General features: G+C 39.4%; 1 protein-coding gene across 1 annotated transcript in view; it reads left to right on the forward strand.

Moving 5' to 3' along the window:
- KCNJ6 (potassium inwardly-rectifying channel, subfamily J, member 6) overlaps nt 1-23417 on the forward strand; it is a 129115-nt gene extending 105698 nt beyond the window's left edge. The window contains exon 2 of the mRNA XM_006886721.1: nt 22534-23417. Within this exon, the coding sequence (XP_006886783.1) occupies nt 22534-22859 (326 nt within the window). The 3' untranslated portion in view covers nt 22860-23417. The remainder of the gene's footprint in view (nt 1-22533) is intronic.
- The last annotated feature ends 133 nt before the right edge of the window (nt 23418-23550 follow it).

A 23550-nucleotide genomic window follows, 5' to 3' on the forward strand; every position in this document is an offset into this window, starting at 1 on the left:
AGTGGTAATTGACTTGATGACACCTAATAACAACAGCTTCACATCTGTGTCATGAATAACCAATTCCTGAAGCAAGTTACCATTGTAGACAGTGTTTGGTGGAGCTTCCTGATTAAAATAAGCTTGGAAGGAAGAGTGGAATCTACTTCTGAAACAGCTTGCCTCTGGAAACTCCATGAATGTGAAGAAATGATAAAAGTGATACAAATGTTCAGGTCTTTTGTTTATAGAGTCACTATGAGTCATCTATGACTCGATGGCACTCAACAACAACAAGAAGAAGCAAGTTACTCATGAGATCTTTACTCTTTTGTGTGTCTTTGGGAAAATGCCAGTCATAATGTATTGATTGTTGGTAACTAGAGTTCCTTCTATTGGAGAAGAAATATACAAACAGAAAAATTAAGAAATTGAAGCAGAATCCTAAAGTTAGAATTAAAATTTGAGGCTCTCTCCAGCTTTCTTTAAAAAAAGAGAAGAAAAGAAATTTGCTTGATATTTCCAAGCCCCTTTCTGAATGTGGGATCCATGATCTCAGATTTGGTAGATAATAAACAGTATCTGTGTGGAAGAAAATGTAAGCAGAGAGTGATAGAAAGAGAGCGATAAGGATGATAGGTAGGAGGGAGGGACAACCTGATTATGATAGATTGAGGCAAGTGGCCTTCTTGTTTTGGTTGAAGTTCTAGTGTGGACTCTTTGGTTGTTTTTATTTCGCTCACAACCTGTGTGTGAGCTGATTGGATTTGCTGGCTTTGGCTAACAATGAGCTATTGACTGGAAGCTTCTTGTTTAGAGCCAATTAGGACCTAGGCCATGGACCTGATATTTAAAAGTTGCTTGTGTGGGAATGAACATTCTTCTAAGTGATATAGCACTGGTCTATCAATTTGCTATACTGAGCTAACTTGGGGTTGCTGTGATACTGATCTCTGTGCCACTGGTGTGTCAAATGCCATAATGTCTACCCATGGTGGACAGTGTTTGGTGGAGCTCCCAGATTAAGACAGGTTTGGAAGCAGGAGTGGCATGCACTTTCTAAACAACATGCCTCTGGAAACTCTAGGAATTTGGAGAAACGACAACAGTTATAGAGCAGGGTTTAGGTCTTTTGTTCATAGGATCACTATTAAGTCGTACTCAACTCAAAGGCCTTGACAACAAAAACAACAAAGTTACTTAGTGACAATATCCCTTTGGCCGTTATGATGCCTTCAAGCTCAATTTTATTTTGTAAAATATGTCATCATCCCTTAGATATAAGGCACAAAAACAGTTACAAGGATCATATTAGCACATGATGCCAACTTTCAAAGACAGATTAACACTATGATGGTCAAAAGTATAGATTCTTTTTATTATTATTATTATCATTATTATTATTATTAATGAAAATTTACAGAGACTTTGGATTTCCATTCATTCATTTTTGCATTTTTCTCCCTGCCCACCTCCCCCACCCACTCGCCCCATTCGCTCTTCTCTTTGAAAAGTAAAAGAAAAATGTTTTCAATGTTATGCAATCCCTCCCCCCAAGTGGAGTGCCACTATGAAGCCTTCATTCTGGACTCCTGTCATGACAATAATACCTAATCACATATCTCTTTTAAACAGTTCTCTCCCTCATCTGTTGAAAGCATAGATTCTATAGCCTCATTCCCTAAATTAGAATCATGATTCTACCCTTGCTGTGTGACCCTGGAAAGTGACTTACGCTCTCTGTGCCTTCATTTGCTCATCTGTAAAACAGAGATCCCAGTAGCACAAGTGTAAGAGAGGTGATGTGAGAGTTCATGGCTGATGCACACAAAGCATCCTAGGCCTGGCGTGCAGTAAGCACTCAAAAGTTTATGTTCATTATTTTATTCCCCACCTGATTCATAAATGTATTAACTACTTTAGTGAGAGTAGAATTACGAGCAGATGTGCAGAATGCCTTTTTAAAATATTTTTTTAAATGTATGTATCATTTTTATTTTACCTATCTGGAGTTGAACCTAGATAGCCCTCTGGTGGATTCAAAAAAGCAAAAACTGCTTATGGAAAAGATTTCAAACCTGAGCATTAGGCAGGTTTCATTGTTATTTAAATGAAACTACTGAATTAGAATTAATATTACATCATGGTAAAGATTATACCATCTTGCATCTTTTCACACCAGGCTTGGTAAATCACTTTATTCTCCTGCACGAAGTGCAATACAATGCTAAGGTTTATAAAAATGAGTGCAGAGCACTTTAGTACTGTGCTAATAATTCAGGTCAGTTCTTACTGGAAGGGCATAAAAGGTAAAGAAGGAAAAATCATATCATATAACTAACTGGATGTTTGAAATAAAAGGGCAAAGTGTGTAAGCAATTCTCCCTTTGTTTCAGAATATTGGCAGTATAGATTAATTTTACAGTATTCAAAAACTATGATAAATAAGTGGTAAGGGTGGCTAATAACCATTTTATTTTATTGGAATCATATTGCAGACACTTCTGTTGTTCTGTGTTTGCTGTGTGAATGTGCCTTTCATTATCCTGAAGGGTTTTCTCCTGGGCACAGCTTTGTGTTGGTATTCTACACTCAAATATCTCCCATCACGATTTGTCACTGTGAATCTGAAAATAGAGTTTTGCTTGTTAAATCCCCATCTTCCAGGGCCCAACCCTGTGTTTTCTCAGTGCTGATTACAAATACCTTAACTGTGCCTTGGTTTGTTTTCCTCAATCCTAGAAGGAGTGTACCTTGAAATCATCACCCCAATGAGCAAGTGAGCCCTGCCATGTTCCCCAATTTCTAATACTATGGAGTGCAGTGGTGACTCAGTTGTAGAATTTTCACCTTCCAAGAAAATGCCCAGGTTCAATTCTCAAGACACCTCAAGCCCAGCCACTGCCTGTCTGTCGTAAAAAACTTGTGTGTTGCTGTGATCCTGAACAGGTTTCAGCAGAGCTTCCAGACCAAGAAGAAAGGTCAGACAATATATTTCCAAAACTCATCAAAAAGAACCCTGTGGGTCATGGTGGTCTGATTCCATTGTGCAGGGAGACTTGATGAGGTGGAGACCAACTCAATGCCAGCTAATAATTGAACAGCAGAGTAAAACCTGTGCTTTCTTGACCTAGTGCATCCCCTCCTCCCCAATAACACCCTTCAGCACTGTAGTTTTCCTCAAAGAATAAAATGGTCTCTTTATTGACTTCCTTGCAAGTAAAACTCTTGGAGGATTAATCAGGGGCCTAAGCAGAAAGCTTTCTAGTAGAAAAATTCTGAAATCACTTTATTTTTTTAAAGTTAAACACACATATATACACACGTATACCTTTGAGGATAGACCGTAGGCCAAGCCTAAACCACTGCAATCATGTCAATCCTGACTCAGAGTAGCAACCCTTCATCAAATTTCCCAGGCTATAATTCCTTACCTGTCTTCCCCTTGAAGACCAGCTAGTAGATCTGAACAATGGACATTCCAGGTAGCAGTAGCATGGCACCAGAGTTCCTTCTAGGCAGTGCTATAGAAACAAGCAGCCTCCTCTCTTCACAGATAAAGTCAAAGAGAAGCCTGGGTATGCCAGCATTCAAAGCAATGCCTTCCTCCCCCAGCTGCACCACAGCTTCAACAACAAAGCGTGACTCAAGGGATGATAATTTCTTTTAGAAATCTGAGACCACAGTAAGAAAACTGCTGGACATAGATGACCAGTTCAGCAAAGTGGCAGGATACAAGATCAACATACAAAAATCAATTGTCTCTACTGTAACAAAGAGAATACAGAACTGGAGCTAAGAAAAACAATACCCTTCTCAACAGCTAACCACAAGATTAAATACTTGGGAGTAAAATTAACTAGAAGCACAAAGGATCTATACAAAGAAAATTACAAAACATTACTATAAGAAACAAAAAGAAACCTGGAGAAGTGGAAGAATATCCCTTGCTCATGGATAGAAAGACTCAATATTGTGAAAATGACAATACTACCAAAGGCAATTTACACATTCAATGAAATCCCAATACAAATACCAATTTCATTTTTCAACAATATGAGAAAGGCAATCTCCAATTTCATATGGAATTGAAAGAGGCCCCGAATAAGCAAAGCATTACTTCAAAAGAGAAACAAGGTAGGAGACATATCACACTCTGATTTCAAATCCTACTAAACTGCCATGGTGGTCAAGACAGTGTGGTACTGGTACAATGACAGACACGAAGATCAATGGAGTAGAATTGAGAACCCAGAAATCAGCCCATCTACCTCTGGTCAACTGATTTTCAACAAGGATATTAAATCAGTTAAGTGGGGAAACAACAGCCTTTTTAAACAAATGGTGTTGGCAAAATTGGAAAACTATCTGTAGAAAACTCAAGCAAGATCCACACCTCACTCCATACACAAAACACAACTCAAAGTGGATCAAGGACCTAGAACTAAAACCACGGACTATAAACTTCATTAGAGAAAAACTTGGAAGAACTCTAAAAGCCCTAATCCACAACATAAACAGTCTTCCAAACATCCTGGAAAATCTACAACCAGGAGAGGATAAAGTAGATGAATGGGACCTTCTAAGATTCAAATCTCTATGCACATCCAAAAACTTCTCCAGCAAGGTAAAAAGGAAGCCATAGACTGGAAAAAATATTCGTAATGACATATCTGATAAGGCACTTATATCTAGAATTTATAAAATACTCAAGGACCACAACAAGATAAAGGTAAACAACCCAACTGAAAAATGGGCACAGGATATGAACAGACACTTCACCAAAAAAGACATTCAAATGGAGAACAAATGCATGAAGAAATGTTCAAAATCCCTATCTCTAAGAAAGATGCAAATCAAAACAACTATGAGATATCATCTCACCCCTGTAAGAATAGCAAAGTTTAACAGAACAGCAAACAACAAATGATAGCAAGGTTGTGGAGAAACTGGAATCCTTACTCACTATTGGTGGGAGTGTTATTCACCACTGCAGGAACATGGAAACAGCCCAAATGTCCAACCAGAAATGAATGGATTGAGAAAATATGGTAAATTCACACAATGGAATATTATGCAGTACCCAGGAGCAATGATTTTATAAATTATTACCTAATATGGGAGGGAATGGAGACCATTATGATGAGTGAACTAACTCAGTCCCACAATGATAAATATTGTAAAAGACCATTACTGTAGAATGAGTATAAGGATCCAAGAGGGGTGGGAGAGGTTGAAAGCAGAGGGATGAGGATTTGCAGGAGGAGAGGGGATTGATCATGGGGTTGTACAATTTGTTGGATGAGAGGGTGAGAAAAATTGAAAGAATTTGTTTTGAAAACCATGTATTCGAATATTGTAAATAAACTAGTAGAAAAAAATTTTTAAATGGCTTAGAAAAGATCTAGCCTGAGAAATTATTCAAGAATATTTTGTTTTGTTGTGTGTGTGTGTGTGTGTGTGTGTGTGTGTGTGTGTGTACCATCAAATCAGATCTGACTGGTACTGGAGGAGATTGCCCCTCCTTCCCCGGCAGAGCATCTGGTGGATTCGAACCGTGTGCCTCTGGGATTGTAGTTGCAGCTCCTTGCCACTAAGCCACCAGAGCTCTCCCAAAGAATCTTTTAGAAGAGGATGATGATTATAACTACGCCAACGGCTATGATCAATAGGAATTTAAAAATAGGGAATATTATTTGAAGAACAAGTCTTAGATGTCATGCTCCCTCCCCATTTTAGACTTGTCCACATTTGATGCTCAGTTCTGAAATTTTCCATTGTTATTTGTGTGGAAAGCATGCATGTTTGCTATTCAGGCATTTCTCTACTTAGGCCAATTTCTAATATACTGTCAAGGAATTTGTTAGTTGAAACATTTCAGCTGCTATTCCACCAATTCTGGGGACTTTCTTTTTTACCATGCCTTCAAAGCAGCTTGAGCGTCTTCCTTTGTTACTACTGGTTCTTGTTCACATGGTGCTTCCTGAAATTTTACAGTTGCAACCAATTCTTTTTGGCACAGTGACTCCTTCCATCTACTTTTGATACTTCCTGGATTACTCAAGATTTTGTCCATAGCATCTCTAAATATTGAAACTCAAGGCTTGAATTTGCTTTTCAGTTCTTTCAGCTTGAGAAATGCCAAGCAAGTTCATTCCTTTTTATTCTCTAACTCCAACTCTTTACATATTTCATTATAATATTTTTATTTGCCTTCTTGAGCTCCCCTTTCGAATTTTTTGTTTAGCTCTTTCACTTCAGTATCTCATCTTTTTCTTTTGACTTCTCAATGGTCTAATGCAATGCTCATAGTCTCTTCAGCCATCTATTTTTGGTTTTTTTCTTTCTCCTTTTTACTAACTTGTTGCCCTCTTCATGGATGACATCCCACAGTTCCTCTGATCTTCAATTATTGGTATTTAATGTTTCAAACCCGTTCTTGAAATGATTCTTAAATTCAGTTGGGATAGACTTAAGGTCGCATTTTGGCTCCTCTGCAATTGTTTTCATTTTCTTCAGCTTCAACTGAAACTTGCACATGAGCAATTGATGATCTGTTCCACAATCAGGAACTGGCCTGATACTGAGCTTCTCAAGTTATTCTTTCCACAGATAGAGTCAGTCTTATTCCTATGCAGTCCATCAAGTGAAGTCCATGTATAAAGTCACCTTTTGTACTTTTAAGAAAAGGTATTTGCTATGAATAAATTGTTGTTGTTGTTGGGTGCTATCAAATCAAATATGATTCGTAGTGACCCTCTGAACAACAGATCTGAACCTTGTCTCGTGCCTCCCTCACAAGACATACTCGCGCCCATTGCTGCAGTCACTGTGTCAGTCTGTCTGGTTCGGTGTCCTCTTTCTTAAAATGTCTTTGGGGACCAAGAACCTTCTTCCAAAGAGCAGTATTTTCTCAGACACAATTTATTTACTAAATATGTTCTAATATCTAATATTATTGATAAAATTTGAAGACGTTTGAGTTTTCATTATGGATTACACCTCAATATTCAAAAAAACAAAAATATTCACAGGTTGACCAATATAAAAACCCCTGTAGAAAAGATTGAAATTATCAAAGATTTCATTATATTATTCTTATTGTTATTGTGTACTGTTGGAACTGACTCCTAGCTGACCCTCCAGTGGGTTTTCAGAGCAATAAATCACATGAGAGCAGATTGTCCATCTTTTTTCCCGCAGAGCAGCTGGTGGATTCAAACTGCATCCCTTTGGGATGGCAGTGCAACTCCTTACCATCCCCAATAAAAACCTGTGGAAGTATCAGTCAGGAAAGAAGGCTATCTTTACAATGGGCAAATCTGCTGCCATGGGCCTCTTTAAAGGGTGAGAATAGCACTTTAAAAATTTAAGGTGCACCTGCTTCAAGCCATGATTTTTCAATTGTTTCACATACTTACTGGACAGTGAGTAAAGAAGATAACAAAAGAATTAGTGCCTTTGAATTGTGATGCTGGCAAAAAAAATTAATATTACAAGGACTACAGAAAGAGCAAAAATATCTGCAGCTAAGGTGACTTTTACAAGGATGATAAAACTTTTTTTTTCGCCTCTCATACTTTGGGGATGTTGCTAGAAGGGCCTATCCCTAGACAAGGACATCAATCTTGGTAGAAAATACAAAATATAGGAAGACCCTCATATAGATGGATCTACAGTAACTGTATCAATGGGTTGAAACAAAGTGAAGGTGATACAGGGTTTCATTGCATTGCCTTTGTATTTCCCTATCATTTAGTAACACATTTTGTCATGTTACTTTAAAAAAAAACAAACAAACAAAACCTTGGGAATTATTTTATTGATTCTTTGGAGCAGTTTAGGGGGTGGAATGTGTCTTTAGGGTGTGTATGCATCCTAGCTCTGGTGGCTTAGCAGTAAGGAGTTGTACTGCCAACCCAAAGGCATGTGGTTTGAAACCACCAACTGCTCCACAGGAGAAAATTGGACAATGTCCTCCTATGTGATTTGCTGCCTCTGAAAACCCACTGGAGGGTCAGCTATGGGTCAGTTCCTACTCAATGGTACACAACAATATCCATGAATGTAATTCCCCACTGATTTACATTTTCTTTGTTCTCATGAAATAATTTTCAAAATTTTCTTCAAAACCAATTTCTTTTTCTTAGATATATTCCTAGGTTTCTTCTTGTTGTTTTTATGGATGCTAGAAGAACTGGTGGATTTTGTCCCTTTTCTTACTTTGTTTTCTATGTGTTATTAATATATTGGAATCCAATTGAACTTTTTGTTTGTATTTTGTATTCTGTCCACCTTATCAAAGACTCTTGGTAACTCTAATAGTTGAATTATCCTTCTAGAATTTCTACTTAGATAATCAAACCATCTCCAAGTAATGACATTTTTGTTTTTTCATAATCCATAGCATTTTATTTCTTTTTTTCTTCCTCTCATTTGCACTGGTGAGGACCTTTAATGTAATACTGAATAAAAAGATGAAAGTAAACATTTCTATGTTTCCAATTTAAAATTAAATGACTCTAACAATTCACAATCATCATTTACAATTATGTTTGTTGAGGTGTTTGATTGTACAGTTTGTCTTCTACCCCATTTATTGCTAATTTTTTTTACAAATGAGTGTTTAATTTCATCATATGTGTTTTCTGCATTTATTGAAATAGTCATATAGTTTTCCTCTCAATGTATTAAAAGTATAATTGCATAGTTTTGCAGTCTTTTGGCTGCATAGTAACTATTCTAACAGTTTTAAATACTCTGACCTTCGGGAAGTAGATTCCAAGTCTGTATTTCTAGGTACTTCTAGGTGAGTTTGAAGCTCCATCCTTTTTGTTTGTAACTGAGTGTTAACCTTTTGTGCTTTCTGAGTACTTTCTAAAGTAAACCTCTTTCATTTCTTGAGATAAAACCAACTTGGTCATCATGCTTTTTTTCTTCCACTTATATTTTTCTTGTTAATTTTCTCTCTAGGAGAAAATTGTGTGTGTGTGGAAATGAGATAAGACTGAATCTCCCTTAATGACAGTTTTTCTATTATTCCCACTATGAATTTTGCTTTATATAAAATTCTCTCTCAAACTCGTTGCTGTCAAGTTAGAACCAACGCATAACTGATCTTCCAGTGGGTAAATTAAGCTTGAGGAAACTGCTCATCTTTCTCCCATGGTAGAGAGTCAAATCACTTGAGGCATGGTCTTTGGGTGAATAGCATAACTCCCTTCAAACTAGGTCACAAGAGCTTTCTGCTGCATAGAGTATGAGGCCATTTTAATGTTTATACAACTGAGAATTATTCTGAGTTATATTACTTTTGCATTTAATCTGTATAATGTTGTTGTTATTGTTATGTACCATCAAGTCAAATATGACTCATAGTGTCCCTGTGAACAGCAGATCTGAACACTGTCCTACCCTGTGCCATCCTCATCATCTCCAACATGCTTGAGCCCACTGCTGCAGTCACTTGTGTCAATCCACCTGGTTGAGGGTCTTGCTCTCTTTCACTGACCCTCCATCTTTCCAAGCATGATGCCCCTCTCCAAGGAATAGCCTCTCCTAGCAACATGCCAAAATACATGAGGCGAAGCTTGTCCTCTTTGCCTCCAAGGAGTGCTCTGGCTGCACTTTCCTCAAGACATCGATCTGTTCATTTTGGGGCAGTTTATGAGATATTCAGTACTCTTCTCCAACACCATCAGTTCTGTTATCTTTATTCATTGTCCAGCTCTAAGATGCAAGTGATTGAAAAGACCATGACCTAAATCTTCAAACTGATATCATTGCTCTTCAATGATCCAATGATTCAAGGTCTCTGACAGTAGATTTTCCCAGTGCAGTATGTCACCTGATCGCCCAACTTCTGATACCAAGGGTGTTGACTGTGAATCTAAGAAAGATTAAGTCACTGACAGTTTCAGTCTTTTCTCCATCTATTATGATGTTGCTTATTGGTCCAGTGGTGAGAAATGTCACCTGTATAATAGCGCATTTGTGGTGTTAAGGGTGTATTGCTCAAAACGGCTTTCCTAGTGTTAAGGAAGCTCTGGTGGCCTAATGGTAAGAAGCTGTGCTGTAATCCCAAAATGGCTTTCCTAGCCATTGATTTTTACTTTACCACTTTGCCATGTGGATGGGTGAGAATATGTGAATAGAGTGTTAGTCTCCACAACAGAACTGTCTAGTCTGATCATTAAATTATGGATTCAGTGATAGATTTTTGGAATCTGACTACCAGCAAAGAAGCAGCAGACATGCAATGTGTGTCCTTCAGGCCGCAGATTCCTGTGCCTCTCAGACTGGCACCTACAGGAGCAGCAGCAGTCAAAGCAGAGAACAAAAGAGCCAGCGTGAGAGAGAACCAACCGTGGGACTGCTACCCCACGAAACCAGAGCAAAGAGCCTTTGCCCACGTTTACTGGAAGACTGGTGGAAAGAGCCAAAATTGGCAGGACTGAGAGTACTCTTGTGGCCTAGTGACTGAAGCTGTGCTGCAACCTCAAAGGCATGTGGTTCAAATCCACCAGCTGCTCCATGAGAGAAGGATGGGCAATCTCCTCACGTGCAATTAACTGCCTCTGAAAACCTACTGGAGGGTCAGCTATGGATTAGTTCTGACTCAATGGCACACACAACAAGACCTTTAAAACACTGGCCTAAAGTTGTGAGGCTGAGGTGCCTCTGAGCACATTTTAAAAGCTATTCTGAGTGATTGTATTTCCCACCAACTTGAACTATAGCCTTTGACTATAGTTCTGTGTATAGACTGTGTAGTCTGTGAGCTGTTACAATGGATTTTGGACATAGTAGAGCAGTAAAATTGGTATTAGGAGCAGTAGAAGGAGGTGCAGGAGCATGGGGGACATGTCTGACCTCATGGGAATTGATTTTGTGTTGTAGATGTTGTTGAAAGGGACAGTTCCACTTTGTGGAGTTTGTAGAGGCCAGATATGGTCATCCCCACATCACCTTTGCTCTTTTAGAACATTTTATTCCTAACAATATAAATCTTAAAATTTGTTTTAGTATTGGCAAAATTCCTTCAACTTTCTGTTGACTGGTATTTTAGTAGGTTGTTTCTGGTTTTGTTTTTCCCTGTCTTTTTACTTTAAATTTTCTATATCCAAACACTTTTATATTTCTCGTTGTTGTTGTTGTGTTATCTACCATTTACTCAAAATTGACTTACAGCTGACCTTCCTATGGTTCATTCTTCTTTAGATGCCAATGAGTTTTCACAGACTGTGAATCATATGGGAAAAGATTGTTCATCTTCTTCCCACATAGCAGCTGGTGGTTTTGAAACATGTACCTTTGAATTGGCAGCACAACTCCTTACCACTAACTAAGCCACCAGAACTCCCCAGTAAACAAGATATAGCCAACTTTTTTTTTTCTTGTTGAAAATTTATACTTTTTCACTGGAAATATAGTCCATTTACTTTAGTGTGATTGTTGCTATTTTCCTATATATTTCTATTGTCATTGCTTCCTATTTATCCCACCTTTAATACTTCTTTATCTTTCATCAGACAATTTTTTCTGAGGATGTTTGTGTTAATTTGTTTTCATTTTTTTATTTTACTAGTTTAGAAGAAATATATTCTATTTTAACTCCTATAGTGATTACCCTTGAAACTTCCTCTTGTGTTCTTAATGTAAAGATTAAATTTAAATAACATTCTAATCCCTTCTACTTGGTTTAACCTTCTCCAAGACAAACCTGTTGTTCGTTCTCTTAGTAGTCCGTGGTTTATTCAATGCTTTTCTCCAACATGACAGCTCAAAGGCATCAATTCTCCTTTTATCATCTATAGTCATTGTCCAGCTCTCTGACATATAGCTAGTGATTGCAAAGACCATGGCCTGTATTGGGTGCACCTTACTCTCCATACTGACATCGTTGCTCTACAGTACTCTCTGACAGCAGATTTTCCCAACACAATATGTCATTTAATATCCTGGCTGCTGGTGCCAAGAATGTTGATCATGGAGCCAAGTAAACTAAATCTGTGAACAATCTCAATCTCTTCACCATCTATCATGATGCTGCCAATTGGCCCAGTGGTGAGAATCTTGGTTTTCTTGATGTTGAACTTCAATCCATATTGAAGGCTACAGTCCTTGACCTTCTGCAGCAAGTGCTTCATGTCCTCCTCAGTTTCAGCAAGCAGGGTTGCGTCATCTGCATAACACAGATTGTTGATGAGTCTTCCTCCAGTCCTGATGCCACATTTCTCCTCATAAAGCCCAGCCTCCTGGATAACCTGATCTACATATAGATTGAAAAGGTATGGAGATAGGACACATCCCTGGTATACACCCATCCCAATTTTGAACCATGCAGTGTTCTCTTGCTCTGTTCTCACAAGGGCCTGGAGAAGGTTAAACCATGCTGCTACTTGGAGGCAAGGATTCTGAAGCTTTTTAGACATGTTGGAAGGAGGGACCAGTCCTTGGAGAGGGACATCATTTTTGGGAGGGAGGAGGGACAGAGCAGGAGAGGAAGACCCTCGATGAGATGGATTGATTCAGTGACTGGGGTAATGGAGGTAGGTGTTTCAGAGACAGTGAGATTAGAACAGGATAGAGCAGGGTTCAGAGCTATTGTACATAGGGTCACCATGAGATGCAGATCCTTTCCATTTCCTTCCCTACCCCAACTCCACCAAACTGTGTACTGCACCTACCCATCCTCACCCCTGTGCTCCCGTGACTTCTCTCCTTGGGTCCACACACATGCTTTACTAGTTATCCATCTATTTTTACAATAATGGTTTTATGTACTATTTATCCTTATGAGACTGAGTTAGTTCACTCAGCATAATACTCTCCAGTCTCTTCAAAGTTATGAAGTATTTTTTTTAAAAATCATTGCTCCTGAGTACTGTATAGTATTCCATTGTGTGAAAGTACCAAATTTCTGAATCCATTCCATTTTGTTTGGACATTTGGACTGTTTCTATGTCTATGCAATAGTGAATGATGCTGCTGTGAGCATTGGTGTACAAATCTCTGTTTGTGTCTAAGATCTCATTTCCTTGTAGTATTTTCCTAGTAGTAGAATAAGAGTCTATGGTGATGAAGGAAGAAGCTCAATCTGCTTTGAAGGAAATAGCAAAAAATAAGGCTCCTGGAATAGATGGTATATCAATTGACATATTTCAGCTAACAGATGCTGCCCTGGATGTGCTCACTAAGTTGTGCCAAGAAATCGGGAGAACAACCACCTGGCCAACTGACTGGAAGAGATCTATATTTGTTCCCATTCCAAAGAAGGGTGATCCAACAGAGTGTGGAAACTATAGAACAATCTCACTGATTTCACATGTAAGCAAAATTCTACTGAAGATTATCCAAAAACGACTGGAACAACACATCAGCAGAGAACTGCCAAAAGTCCAGGCTGGGTTAAGAAGGGGTCGTGGTACTAGGGATATTGTAGCTAATGTTAGATGGATCTTAGCTGAAAGCAGGGAGTACCAGAGGAATGTATATCTGTGTTTCATTGACTATGGAAAAGCATTTGACTGTGTGGATCATAACAAACTGTGGCTGACTCTGAGAAGAATGGGAATCCCAAAACACTTGATCGTGCTAATGAGAAACCTATACTTGGACCACGAGGCAGTCATCAGAACAGAGCAAGGGAACACTGCATGGTTCAAAATTGGGAAGGGCGTACACAGGGATGTGTCCTGTCTCCATAGCTTTTCAACCTGTATGCAGAACAGATTATCCGGGAGGCTGGGCTCTATTAGGAGAAATGTGGGGTCAAGATTGGTGGAAGATCTATCAATAATCTGTGATATGCAGATGATACAACCCTGCTTGCTGAAACTGAGGACGACCTGAAGCGTTTGCTGCAGAGGGTCAAGGAGTGCAGCCTCCAATATGGATTGAGGCTCAATGTCAAGAAGACAAAGATTCTCACCACTGGGCCAATTGGCAGCATCAGGATGGATGGTGAAGAGATTGAGATTGTTCACAGCTTCAGTTTGCTTGTCTCCACAATCAACCAGCAGCCAGGAAATAAAAAAATGTATTGAGATGGGAAAGTCTGCTGTTAGGGACCTCTCCAAAGTACTGAAGAGCAATGGTGTCTCTTTGGAGAATGAGGTACATCTGATACAGGCCATGGTCTTTGTTATCACTTGTTATGCATCAGAGAGTTAGACAATGACTAAGGAGGATAGAAGGAGAATCGATGCCTTTGAGCTGTGGTGCTGGAGACAAGTATTGAGGGTACCATGGACTGTTAGGAAAACAGACAGATTCATCCTGGAAGGGGTCAAACTGGGGTGCTCCTTGGAGGCAAGGATTCTAAGACTCCGTCTAACATACTTTGGACATGTTGCAAGGAGGGACAGGTCCTTGGAGATGGACATCATACTTGGGAGGGTGGAGGGACAGCGCAGAAGGGGAAGGCCCCCTATGAGGTGGATTGATTTAGTGACTGGGGTAATTGGGATGGGTGTGTTGGAGACGGTGCGATTGGCACAGAACAGAGCAGAGTTTAGGGATGTTGTACATAGGGTCGCTATGAGTCGCAAGCGACTCTATGGCACATAACAACAACAACAACAGAATACCTGGGTTATTTCTATGTTCAGCTTTTTGAAGAAATGCCAAGCTGCCTTCCATATTGGTTGCACCATTTTACAATCATGCCTACTGTGTGAGAGTTCCCACCTCTCCACATCTTCTCCAACATTCATTGCTTGGTACTTTGCCACTGTTACTGGGGCAAGATGGTATCTTATTGTGGTTTTGATTTGCATCTATCTTATTGCCAATATTGAGTATTGTTTTATGTGTCTCTTGGCCATCTGAATGTCTTCCTCTATGAAAATTCTTTCCATGTCTTTTGCCCATTTTGTAGTTGAGTTTTCCGTCTTTTTCTTCTGGAGACCCAGAAGTATTCTGTAAACTTTTCCTTGATGTGCCATTAAAGATAGGCAGTTATTTCCATCAAGACTTTTTTTCTTCTTGTTGTGCCTTTATTATTTACTGCTTAGCACTTTTTAAAAAACAAAATTTTATTTTAATTGTTATTTTGATGAACATTTACAGACAAGTTAGATTTTCATTCATTCATTGTTGTACATTGTACCCCCTCACCCTCCCTTCCCACTCCCTCAATTCCCTTCTTTTTTAATACTCATTCATTGTTGCACTATTGCCTACTTCTCCACACCTCAAGACTTTTAAGTAAGCTTGCTCTCTGTAACTGTTGTACATAGAACAACTTTTGTCCATAGGATCGCTATTAAGTAGTGCTCAACTCAAAGGCCTTGACAACAAAACAACAAAGTTACTTAGTGACAGTATCTAATCATTATCCCTTTGGAAAGACATACCTTTTCTTATGCAATCTTTTTAAAATATTTCCCTCTTCGTCTTTGATGTTCTACAATTTCATCACTATGTATAGATTTGCTTTTATCTACTTTGGTATATATTATAGTTCTTCTATTGCATTTTTTCCTAACTTCTCCAAAGCAATAATAATCTCTTCAGGTATTGCCTCTCTGCTTATATTCCTTCTCTTCTCTTGTCTCTTCATATTTAATCTCCTCTTTTTTTCTCATCTCTTGTTTGTCTTTTTAAATGAAGGTTACTATCCAATTTGGGGGCTCAGATGAACCACATTTTCCTGGTTCCCAGGTTAAGAAGGCAGAGGTGAGGGGAGCTCTGGTGGCCTAGTGGCAAGAAGCTGCACTGCAATCCCAGAGGAACACGGTTGGAATCCACCAGATGCTCTGCCGGAGAAGGAGGCGCAATATCCTCCTGTACCAGTCAGATCTGATTTGACGGTACATGCACACAAAATAATAAAATTTTTAAAAAAAAGAAGGCAGAGGTTTGCTTAGAGTTTTTGCTGTCAGTACCTGCTGTGAAGTTCTGCATTGAGACAACTTGTGGGTTAAAGCTTAAGAAGAAAAGAGGAAGAAACACAAAGAGAAAATTCACACACAAACAAGTCATTCTTCAACTCGAGTTCCTGCTATTCTGAACTTTCCCGAGTTGTGATCAACAGCACAGATTGGTTGCACAGTGTTAATTCCATCTTGGCCAGCATCAAAAGCTTTCTCCTGCCTTACACTGTGCTCAGAATTACACTCAAAGTATGGATTTTGTCATTTTCCTGGATTTGTTTGTATTTTATTTAAAGGTCCTTCATGTATAATCTGGCGTAAGGCTGGAAAAATAATCTTCCACTATTTCATTTTTCTTTAAGGGCTCCCAAGCTATCTTCTCCTTTAATAATTAATTTCCAACATTTCCAGTGAGCAATTTTAAGATGGTATTGGTATATAAATTTCCTGAATCTATTGTTTTCACTTCTGGGGAATCTCCAATGTAAAAGCACTATGTTAAAAGCCAGAGACACACAAAAAATAATAAAAATAAAACTTCAGAGAATTCACCATTCAACAAATGAAATAGGTACAACTTAAGTGCAAGTAATGTTATAAACACAGTGATAGTCTACAGCTAAAGTGATATGATTGCCTTGGACTCATAATCCTTGAGAGGGACAAACACTTAAATGATAAAAAAGTAAAATGTATAGCATTATCTATAGCACTTTTCTATATAGTGTGTATTTTATATACAGTATTATTGAGGTTGAAAGGAAGACTAGTAGAACATAGGAGGGGTATTTGCAGGATAGTCAAGGTAGTCACAGAAGGTTGCACTGAGAATATGAACTTTGAGAAAGACTTGAAAGAGGTAAGAATGAGTTATGTAGATACCTGGGGGAATAACATTCCAGGCAGCACAGATGACTAGAGAAAATGCACTCAGGTGGGAGCACACCTTGGTGTGTTAGAGGAACAGTCATGAGGCCATTGTGTTTGATGTAGAATGAGTGAGGAGATGTGGGCACTAGTAATACAATTGGGAAACTGAGGAAGACCTGAAGTGCTTGCTGCAGAAGATCAAGGACTACAGCCTTCAAAATGGATTGAAGCTTAACATCAAGAAAACAAAGATTCTCACCACTGGGCTGATTGGCAGCATCAGGATAAATGGTGAAGAGATTGAAATTGTTAACAGCTTCAGTTTGCTTACCTCCACAATCAACACTTTTGGTACCAGCAGCCAGGAAATCAAGAGACAAATTGCATTGAGAAAGTTAGCTTTCAGGGACCTCTCCAGAGTACTGAAGAGCAATGATGTTAGTCTGGAAACGAAGGTGTCCCTGATCGAGGCCATGGTCTTTGCAATTACTTGCTATGCACCAGAAAGCTGGACAATAACTAGGGATGATAGAAAGAGAACTGATGCCTTTGAGTTGTGGTGCTGGAGAAGAGCTTTTACTATACCATAGACTGCTAGGAGAATAAACATGTTCATCCTGGAGAGGGTGAGATGAGGGTGAAGCCAGGCTGCTCCTTGAAGGCAAAGATTCTGAACCTTTGTCTGATGTACTTTGGGCATGTTTCAAGGAGGGACCAGTCCTTGGAGAAGGACATCATACTTGGGAGGGTGGAAGGACAGCACAAGAAAGGAAGACCCTGGATGAAATGAATTGACTCAGTGACTGGGGCAATGGGGGTAGGTAGACAATAAGGTTGACTCAGGATAGAGCAGGGTTCAGAACCATTGTACACAGTGTCACTTACAAGTTGCAAGCAACTCTGAGAACACATAACAACAACAGGACAGAATGAGTTTATGTAAGAATTTTTACTTTCAAAATAAGCAAAATTAGAAAACATGGGAAAGTTTGAACAAGATCTGCCATATTTCGTTTACATTAATGTTATATTGTTGTGAGGTGCCATCCAATCAAGTAAGATCATAGCAACCATATGAACAGCAGATCTGAACCTTGCCTTATTCTCACAAACTGTGATATCCTCTAACCCATTGATAGAGCCATTGTCAATCCATCTTGTTGAGGATCTTCCTCTTTTTCTCTGATCTTCCATCTTTCCCAGTATAATGGGGTGGGGTTTTTTCTCCCACAAACTAGCCCTTCCTGGCACCATGTTCAAAGTATGTGAGACTGAGTTTCACCATCCTTGCCTCTAAGGAGCACCTTGATTGCACTTTCTCCAAGACAGACTTTTTTATCCTTTAGGTATTCCATGGGATGTTCCGTATCCTTCTCTAAAACCGTAATTCAAAAACATCAGTTCTTCTTTGGTCATCCTTATTCATTGTCCAACTTTCATATGTATGTTATTAGTGTTAGGCACCATTGAGTCAAGTACAACCTATAGTGACCCTAGGCTCTGAGCCTTGTCCTGTCCTCTACCCATCCTCATCATCTCTGACATACTTCAGCCCATTATGGCAGTCACTGAGTCAATACAAATGGTTGAGGGTCTTCCTATCTTTCATCGACCCCTCACCTTTCTAAGAATCTATAATGTCCCTCTCCAAAGAAAAGCCTGTCCTCGCAACATGCCCAAAGTATGTGAGACGAAGCTTTTTCATTCTTGCCTCCAAAGAGCACTCTAGCTCCAGTTTCTCCAAGACCTATCTGTTTGTTCTTTTGGCAATCCACGGTATACTCTTCTCCAACACCATAGCTCAATGGCATCAATTCATCTTCTGTCATTCTTACTCACTGTCCAGTTCTCAGATGCTTAGAAAGTGATCAGAAAGACCATAGCCTAAATCAGATGCTTCTCAGACCTCAAACTGACATCATTGTTCCTCAGTAATTTGGAGATGTCTATGATGACATGACTATGGACTTTCTTAGTGCAATACAGCTCTTGATTTCCCAACTGCTGACCAAGGGTATTGTAGACTCAAGTAAAATGAAATCATCGACAACTTCAATGATTTCTCCATCTATCATGATATTGTCTATTGTCTAGTGGTAAAAATTTTGTTTTCTTGACATGGAGATGCAATCCATATTGAAGGCCATATTCTCTGATCTTTTGCAACAAGTGTTTCAAGTCCTTGACTTCAGCAAGCAAAATTGTGCCATCTGCATAACACAGGTTATTGATAAGTCTTCCTCTAATCTTGATGCCACATTCTTCTTCAAAGATTCCATCTTTTCGAAAAATTTGTTCAGCATATATATTGAATAAGTACAGAGAGAGAATACAACCCTGACACACTTCTTTCTTAATTTTAAACCATGTTAAAAATCCCCTAAGAAACTTGTTACTATTTTATTCTAAATATTAAGATTTTCACCAAATTTACCATTTTCTTTTCTCATAGATCATTCCTTTTTGTATGTCAGAGCTTTTCTGTATCTATGTTCATAAGAGATACTGGTCTGGAGTTTTCTGTTAAGGTATTTGTCTAGTTTTGGTATCAGGCTAATAGTGGCATCATAGAATGAGTATTCCTACTGCTTTTATAGCTTTGGAACAGTTTCTAAATATTGGCTTTAATTGTTCTTAAATGTTTAGTAGAGTTAACCAGTGAAGTCCTTTGGAGCTAAGCTTCTCTCTGTGAGTAGTTTTGGGGTTTTCTGGTTGGTTTCTTTCTCATTACCAACCCTGTAATTTCTTTTCTTTTGAATATTTAGAAGCCCTGCAATGCTTGCACAGTGGCACATGGTAGGGATTATGTGGAAGAGTCAGGAAGATTTTCAAAAGGGTTATAATCACTTTTGGAGATTAAGAGAAAAACACAGAGTTGGAGTGGGGCTTTGCTAGTTACAGAGTGTCCATCACTTAAGTCACTGGCACCTCAGTTTCTTCTTTGGGCCACAAAGAGAAATTTCAATGCTGTGGAATGTTTGGTATCTCTGAACCCTTCTAGATGGAAACACCTACAATGCTCTCTCATCGCCCCACCTCACCCTCACTCAGCTCAAAACAGCTGCCTAATGTGTCTTCTCAGCTGTCCTCCTGGCTGGTGTACTGACAGATGGGCTGCCTGCTTTTCAGAGTGAATGGACACAGAGCTGCATGGTGACTATCAGAAGTCCTAGGCGTCTTTGTCTTTGTGAGCCCCTTCTGACATTAAAAAAAAGAGGGGGAAGTTCTATTTTACAGTTGTCTTGACATAAAAATGAATAGATTAACATTTTCTTTTATCAAAATGTTCAGTTTTTACCCTGATTTTTAAAAATTAATTCAAGTCTTTTCATGAGCTGCCAGAAGTTGCAGGGGTCCCAGGCACCGTACCTCGTTACCCGGTGGGGAAGCCAGCCCTGCATGAATGAATGAATAAATTAAAGCTTCCATTTCTGGAGAGGTTTCCTGAGAGAACTCTCTGACGTCAGAGAAATGTACAAATGGTATTTCCCACATATTATACCGTTGTTAACCAGATGCAGAATTAAAATCAGGACATGAGGAAATGAATTCTGAAAAAGAGGAATGCCAGGGAGAGGTCCTCCACAGCTTAGGACTGTGAAAGGCGTCTTCCTTAGCTTTCTCATGGTTTTTATTTCGTTTAAACCAACAATTAAAAAAAAATTCCATCTCATGAGGCTATATTTTCCTTATACCTAAGTGTTGTCAACATAACAATGGGTAAGCTTAATTCTTAAACCAAGAGTAGTATGATGCCAAAGTTCAGGAAGAGTATCCCCTTTGGAGAGAGGCTGGGTGGAAATCTCTGTTTGTAGAAGGCGCCCAGTGAGCCTGGACTCTGAACTCAGCTGGAGCCCAGCTATCACCATGCCAGGCTATCCACATTATACCAAGTCTGTTGTCCATCTTTTGCTTCCAAATAAATGGGTGATGCTTCCTGCATTCTGCCATCTCTCCTTTGAAATAAAAGTACTTCTAACTCCAGGATTGCTCTGATGGGTGTTCTGTGCAAATTAAGAAAAGACTTCTCCACTAGTACAAGGTATAAAGAGACTGCTAAATACAATCAGAAACGCACAACCTGAAGAGGATAAAATTGATGCATGGGACCTTCTAAATATTAAATCCATGTGTGCATCAAAAACTTTTTTCCAAGGGTGAAAAGAAAACCTATAGACTGAGCACAAACATTTGGTAATACCATCTCAGACAAGAGTCTTATAACAAAAGTTTACAGAATACTCCTGGGCCTCCACGAGAAGAAGACTAATAACCCAATTACAAATTGGCAAAAGACATGGAAAGAATCTTCACAGAGGAAGATATTCAAATGGCAAACAGACACATGAAGAAATGTTCCAAATTATTGGCAATAAGAGAAATGCAAATCAAAACCACAATGAGGTACAATCTCACTCCAGTAACAGTGGCAAAGTTTAACAGGGCAGCAAGAAATAAATGTTAGAGAGAATGTGGCAAGAAAGGAACTCTTATACATTGTTGGTGGGATTGTGCAATGGTACAACCACTCTGGAAGGCAGTTTGGCACTCCTCAAAAAGCTGAACCTAGAAATTTCATATGAGGCAGCGATTCCACTACTTGGAATATACCCTGAGAATATGAGAACTGAGGCACAAACTGAGATTTGTACACCAATGTTCATAGCAGCATTATTCACCATCGCAAGAACATGGAAACAGCACAAATGTTCAACCACAAACAAATGGATTGAGAAATTATGGTAAATTCACACAATGAAATACTATGTAGCATGCAAGAGCAATGATTTTGTAAATTATCACCTAACTTGGGAGGACTGAAGAACATTATGATGAGTGAACTAACTTAGTTCCACAAGGATAAATATTGAATAAAACCGTCATTGTAGAATGAATATAAGGATCCAGGAGGGGTGGGAGAGGCTGGAAGCAGAGGGATGAGGAAGTGCAGGGGGAGGAGGGATTAATCATTGGGTTGTAAAATTTGATGGGGGAGGTGAGGGAAATTGAAAGAATTTGTTCTTGAAAACAATGTATTCAGATTTTGTAAATAAACTAGTAGATTTTTTTAAAAAAAAAATTTTAAAAAGGCTTCTCATCCTGAATAAAGGGGGAAAACTTTTCTCATAATCTTATAATTACAATCTAAACAAGTATTCATGTCTACAGTGATCCTCAGAAACGTAAGACCTCCATTGAATATCCTTCCCAAACTTATATGAGGACTGGCTGACAGCATGCTATGGCTGGTCAGAAGGGTAGAACTACTCCAGTTTAAATGCCACTTCAGTGCAGTTCTATGAGCCAGGCCTTATTCAAAGTCTGTGGTGAGCACTCAAGTCCAATGAGGTCTTAAACAAAGTTACTAGCCCCTTAAAAGTAGTGAAAAGCCAAAGTCATGACCTGAAGACCCAGAACAGAAGGTGGGCAAGACACAAACATGCATTTCTGTGCACCAGTGTGTGTGTGCGTGTGCATGTATGTGTGTGCAGATATGCATGGGTTTCCGTGTGTGCGTGCATGGCCTCATGTACAAGTATAAGTGTACAACCCTCGTGGGTTGATGTGCACCGGGATGCTTATCACTGCTCCCAGGATTCCACTGAGAAGCTGGAATCTCCATGCTACCCACAAGCACATCAGCCTATGTCTGCCATATGAATGACACTTCCTTAGACACGGCACTCTTAACTGAGATCACTCTTCAAACAACTGCATGCAGCAGCCTTGACCCACTCACGGAGTCTCCTAAGCCAGGGAAAGTCCACATTCTCACACACTAATACCTCCCTTTTCCTCCCCACAGGGATGACGTGCCAAGCCCGAAGCTCCTACATCACCAGTGAGATCCTGTGGGGTTACCGCTTCACTCCTGTGCTGACCCTGGAGGATGGGTTCTATGAAGTCGACTACAACAGCTTCCACGAGACCTACGAGACCAGCACCCCCTCCCTCAGTGCCAAAGAGCTGGCGGAGCTGGCCAGCAGGGCAGAGCTGCCCCTGAGTTGGTCTGTATCCAGCAAACTCAACCAACACGCAGAACTGGAGACGGAGGAGGAAGAAAAGAACCCCGAGGAGCAGACAGAGAGGAATGGTGATGTGGCAAACCTAGAAAATGAATCCAAAGTTTAATCCCTGAGCTGGGAGGCCCCTTCTCCTCTCCCCAACACAACCTTTCTTCATCTCTCATCTCTCTCTTTCTGTCTCTCTCACTTTGTTCTTTTATTTATATTTCATTTGATATTACGAGAACGCAAGGCTTCAAGGTGTAAAATATCTACCTGCCCTCTCTCAATTATTCAGATGAACAAGGTAGGCACGGATTTGGTCCAGGTGCAATGAGGCCTCGTGTGGCCCAGGCTGGGTCTCCTCCCAGAATAGCCCACATCCAGCTCCTACAGAGATAAGTCAGTTAGCATGTGTTCTCCAGTGCCAGAGCATTCCAGAGGGTGGCAAAGATATTACCTGGGATAAGACAAGAAAGGTCTTCAGTGCCTAATTATCCACGCAGTGAGACATAATGTTTCCCAGAGTCCTGTCAATTTCATCTACAGGGTGAGGTGCTTGCCACACACAGGCATAGCGGTCACAGGGCCCAGGCGAGTTTAAGACAAAACACTGTACATAGATCTGCCTTATGTAATTATATTTTTTTCGCATTTAGTTATAAAACCAAGCATGTACAAAAGTACTGTAGAACAGAACTCTTAAATAATGTACATAGATGTATAATTAATGTAGGTTTAGATCTATATCTTTAGAAATAAGATTTATTTAAAAAAAAATATCCCCAACCGTACTGTAGACATTTCTGTTCAGATGT

Source organism: Elephantulus edwardii, unplaced genomic scaffold, assembly GCF_000299155.1.
Source record: "Elephantulus edwardii isolate Elephantulus edwardi_28Jun2011 unplaced genomic scaffold, EleEdw1.0 scaffold00051, whole genome shotgun sequence".
In the NCBI taxonomy this organism is placed as follows: domain Eukaryota; kingdom Metazoa; phylum Chordata; class Mammalia; order Macroscelidea; family Macroscelididae; genus Elephantulus; species Elephantulus edwardii.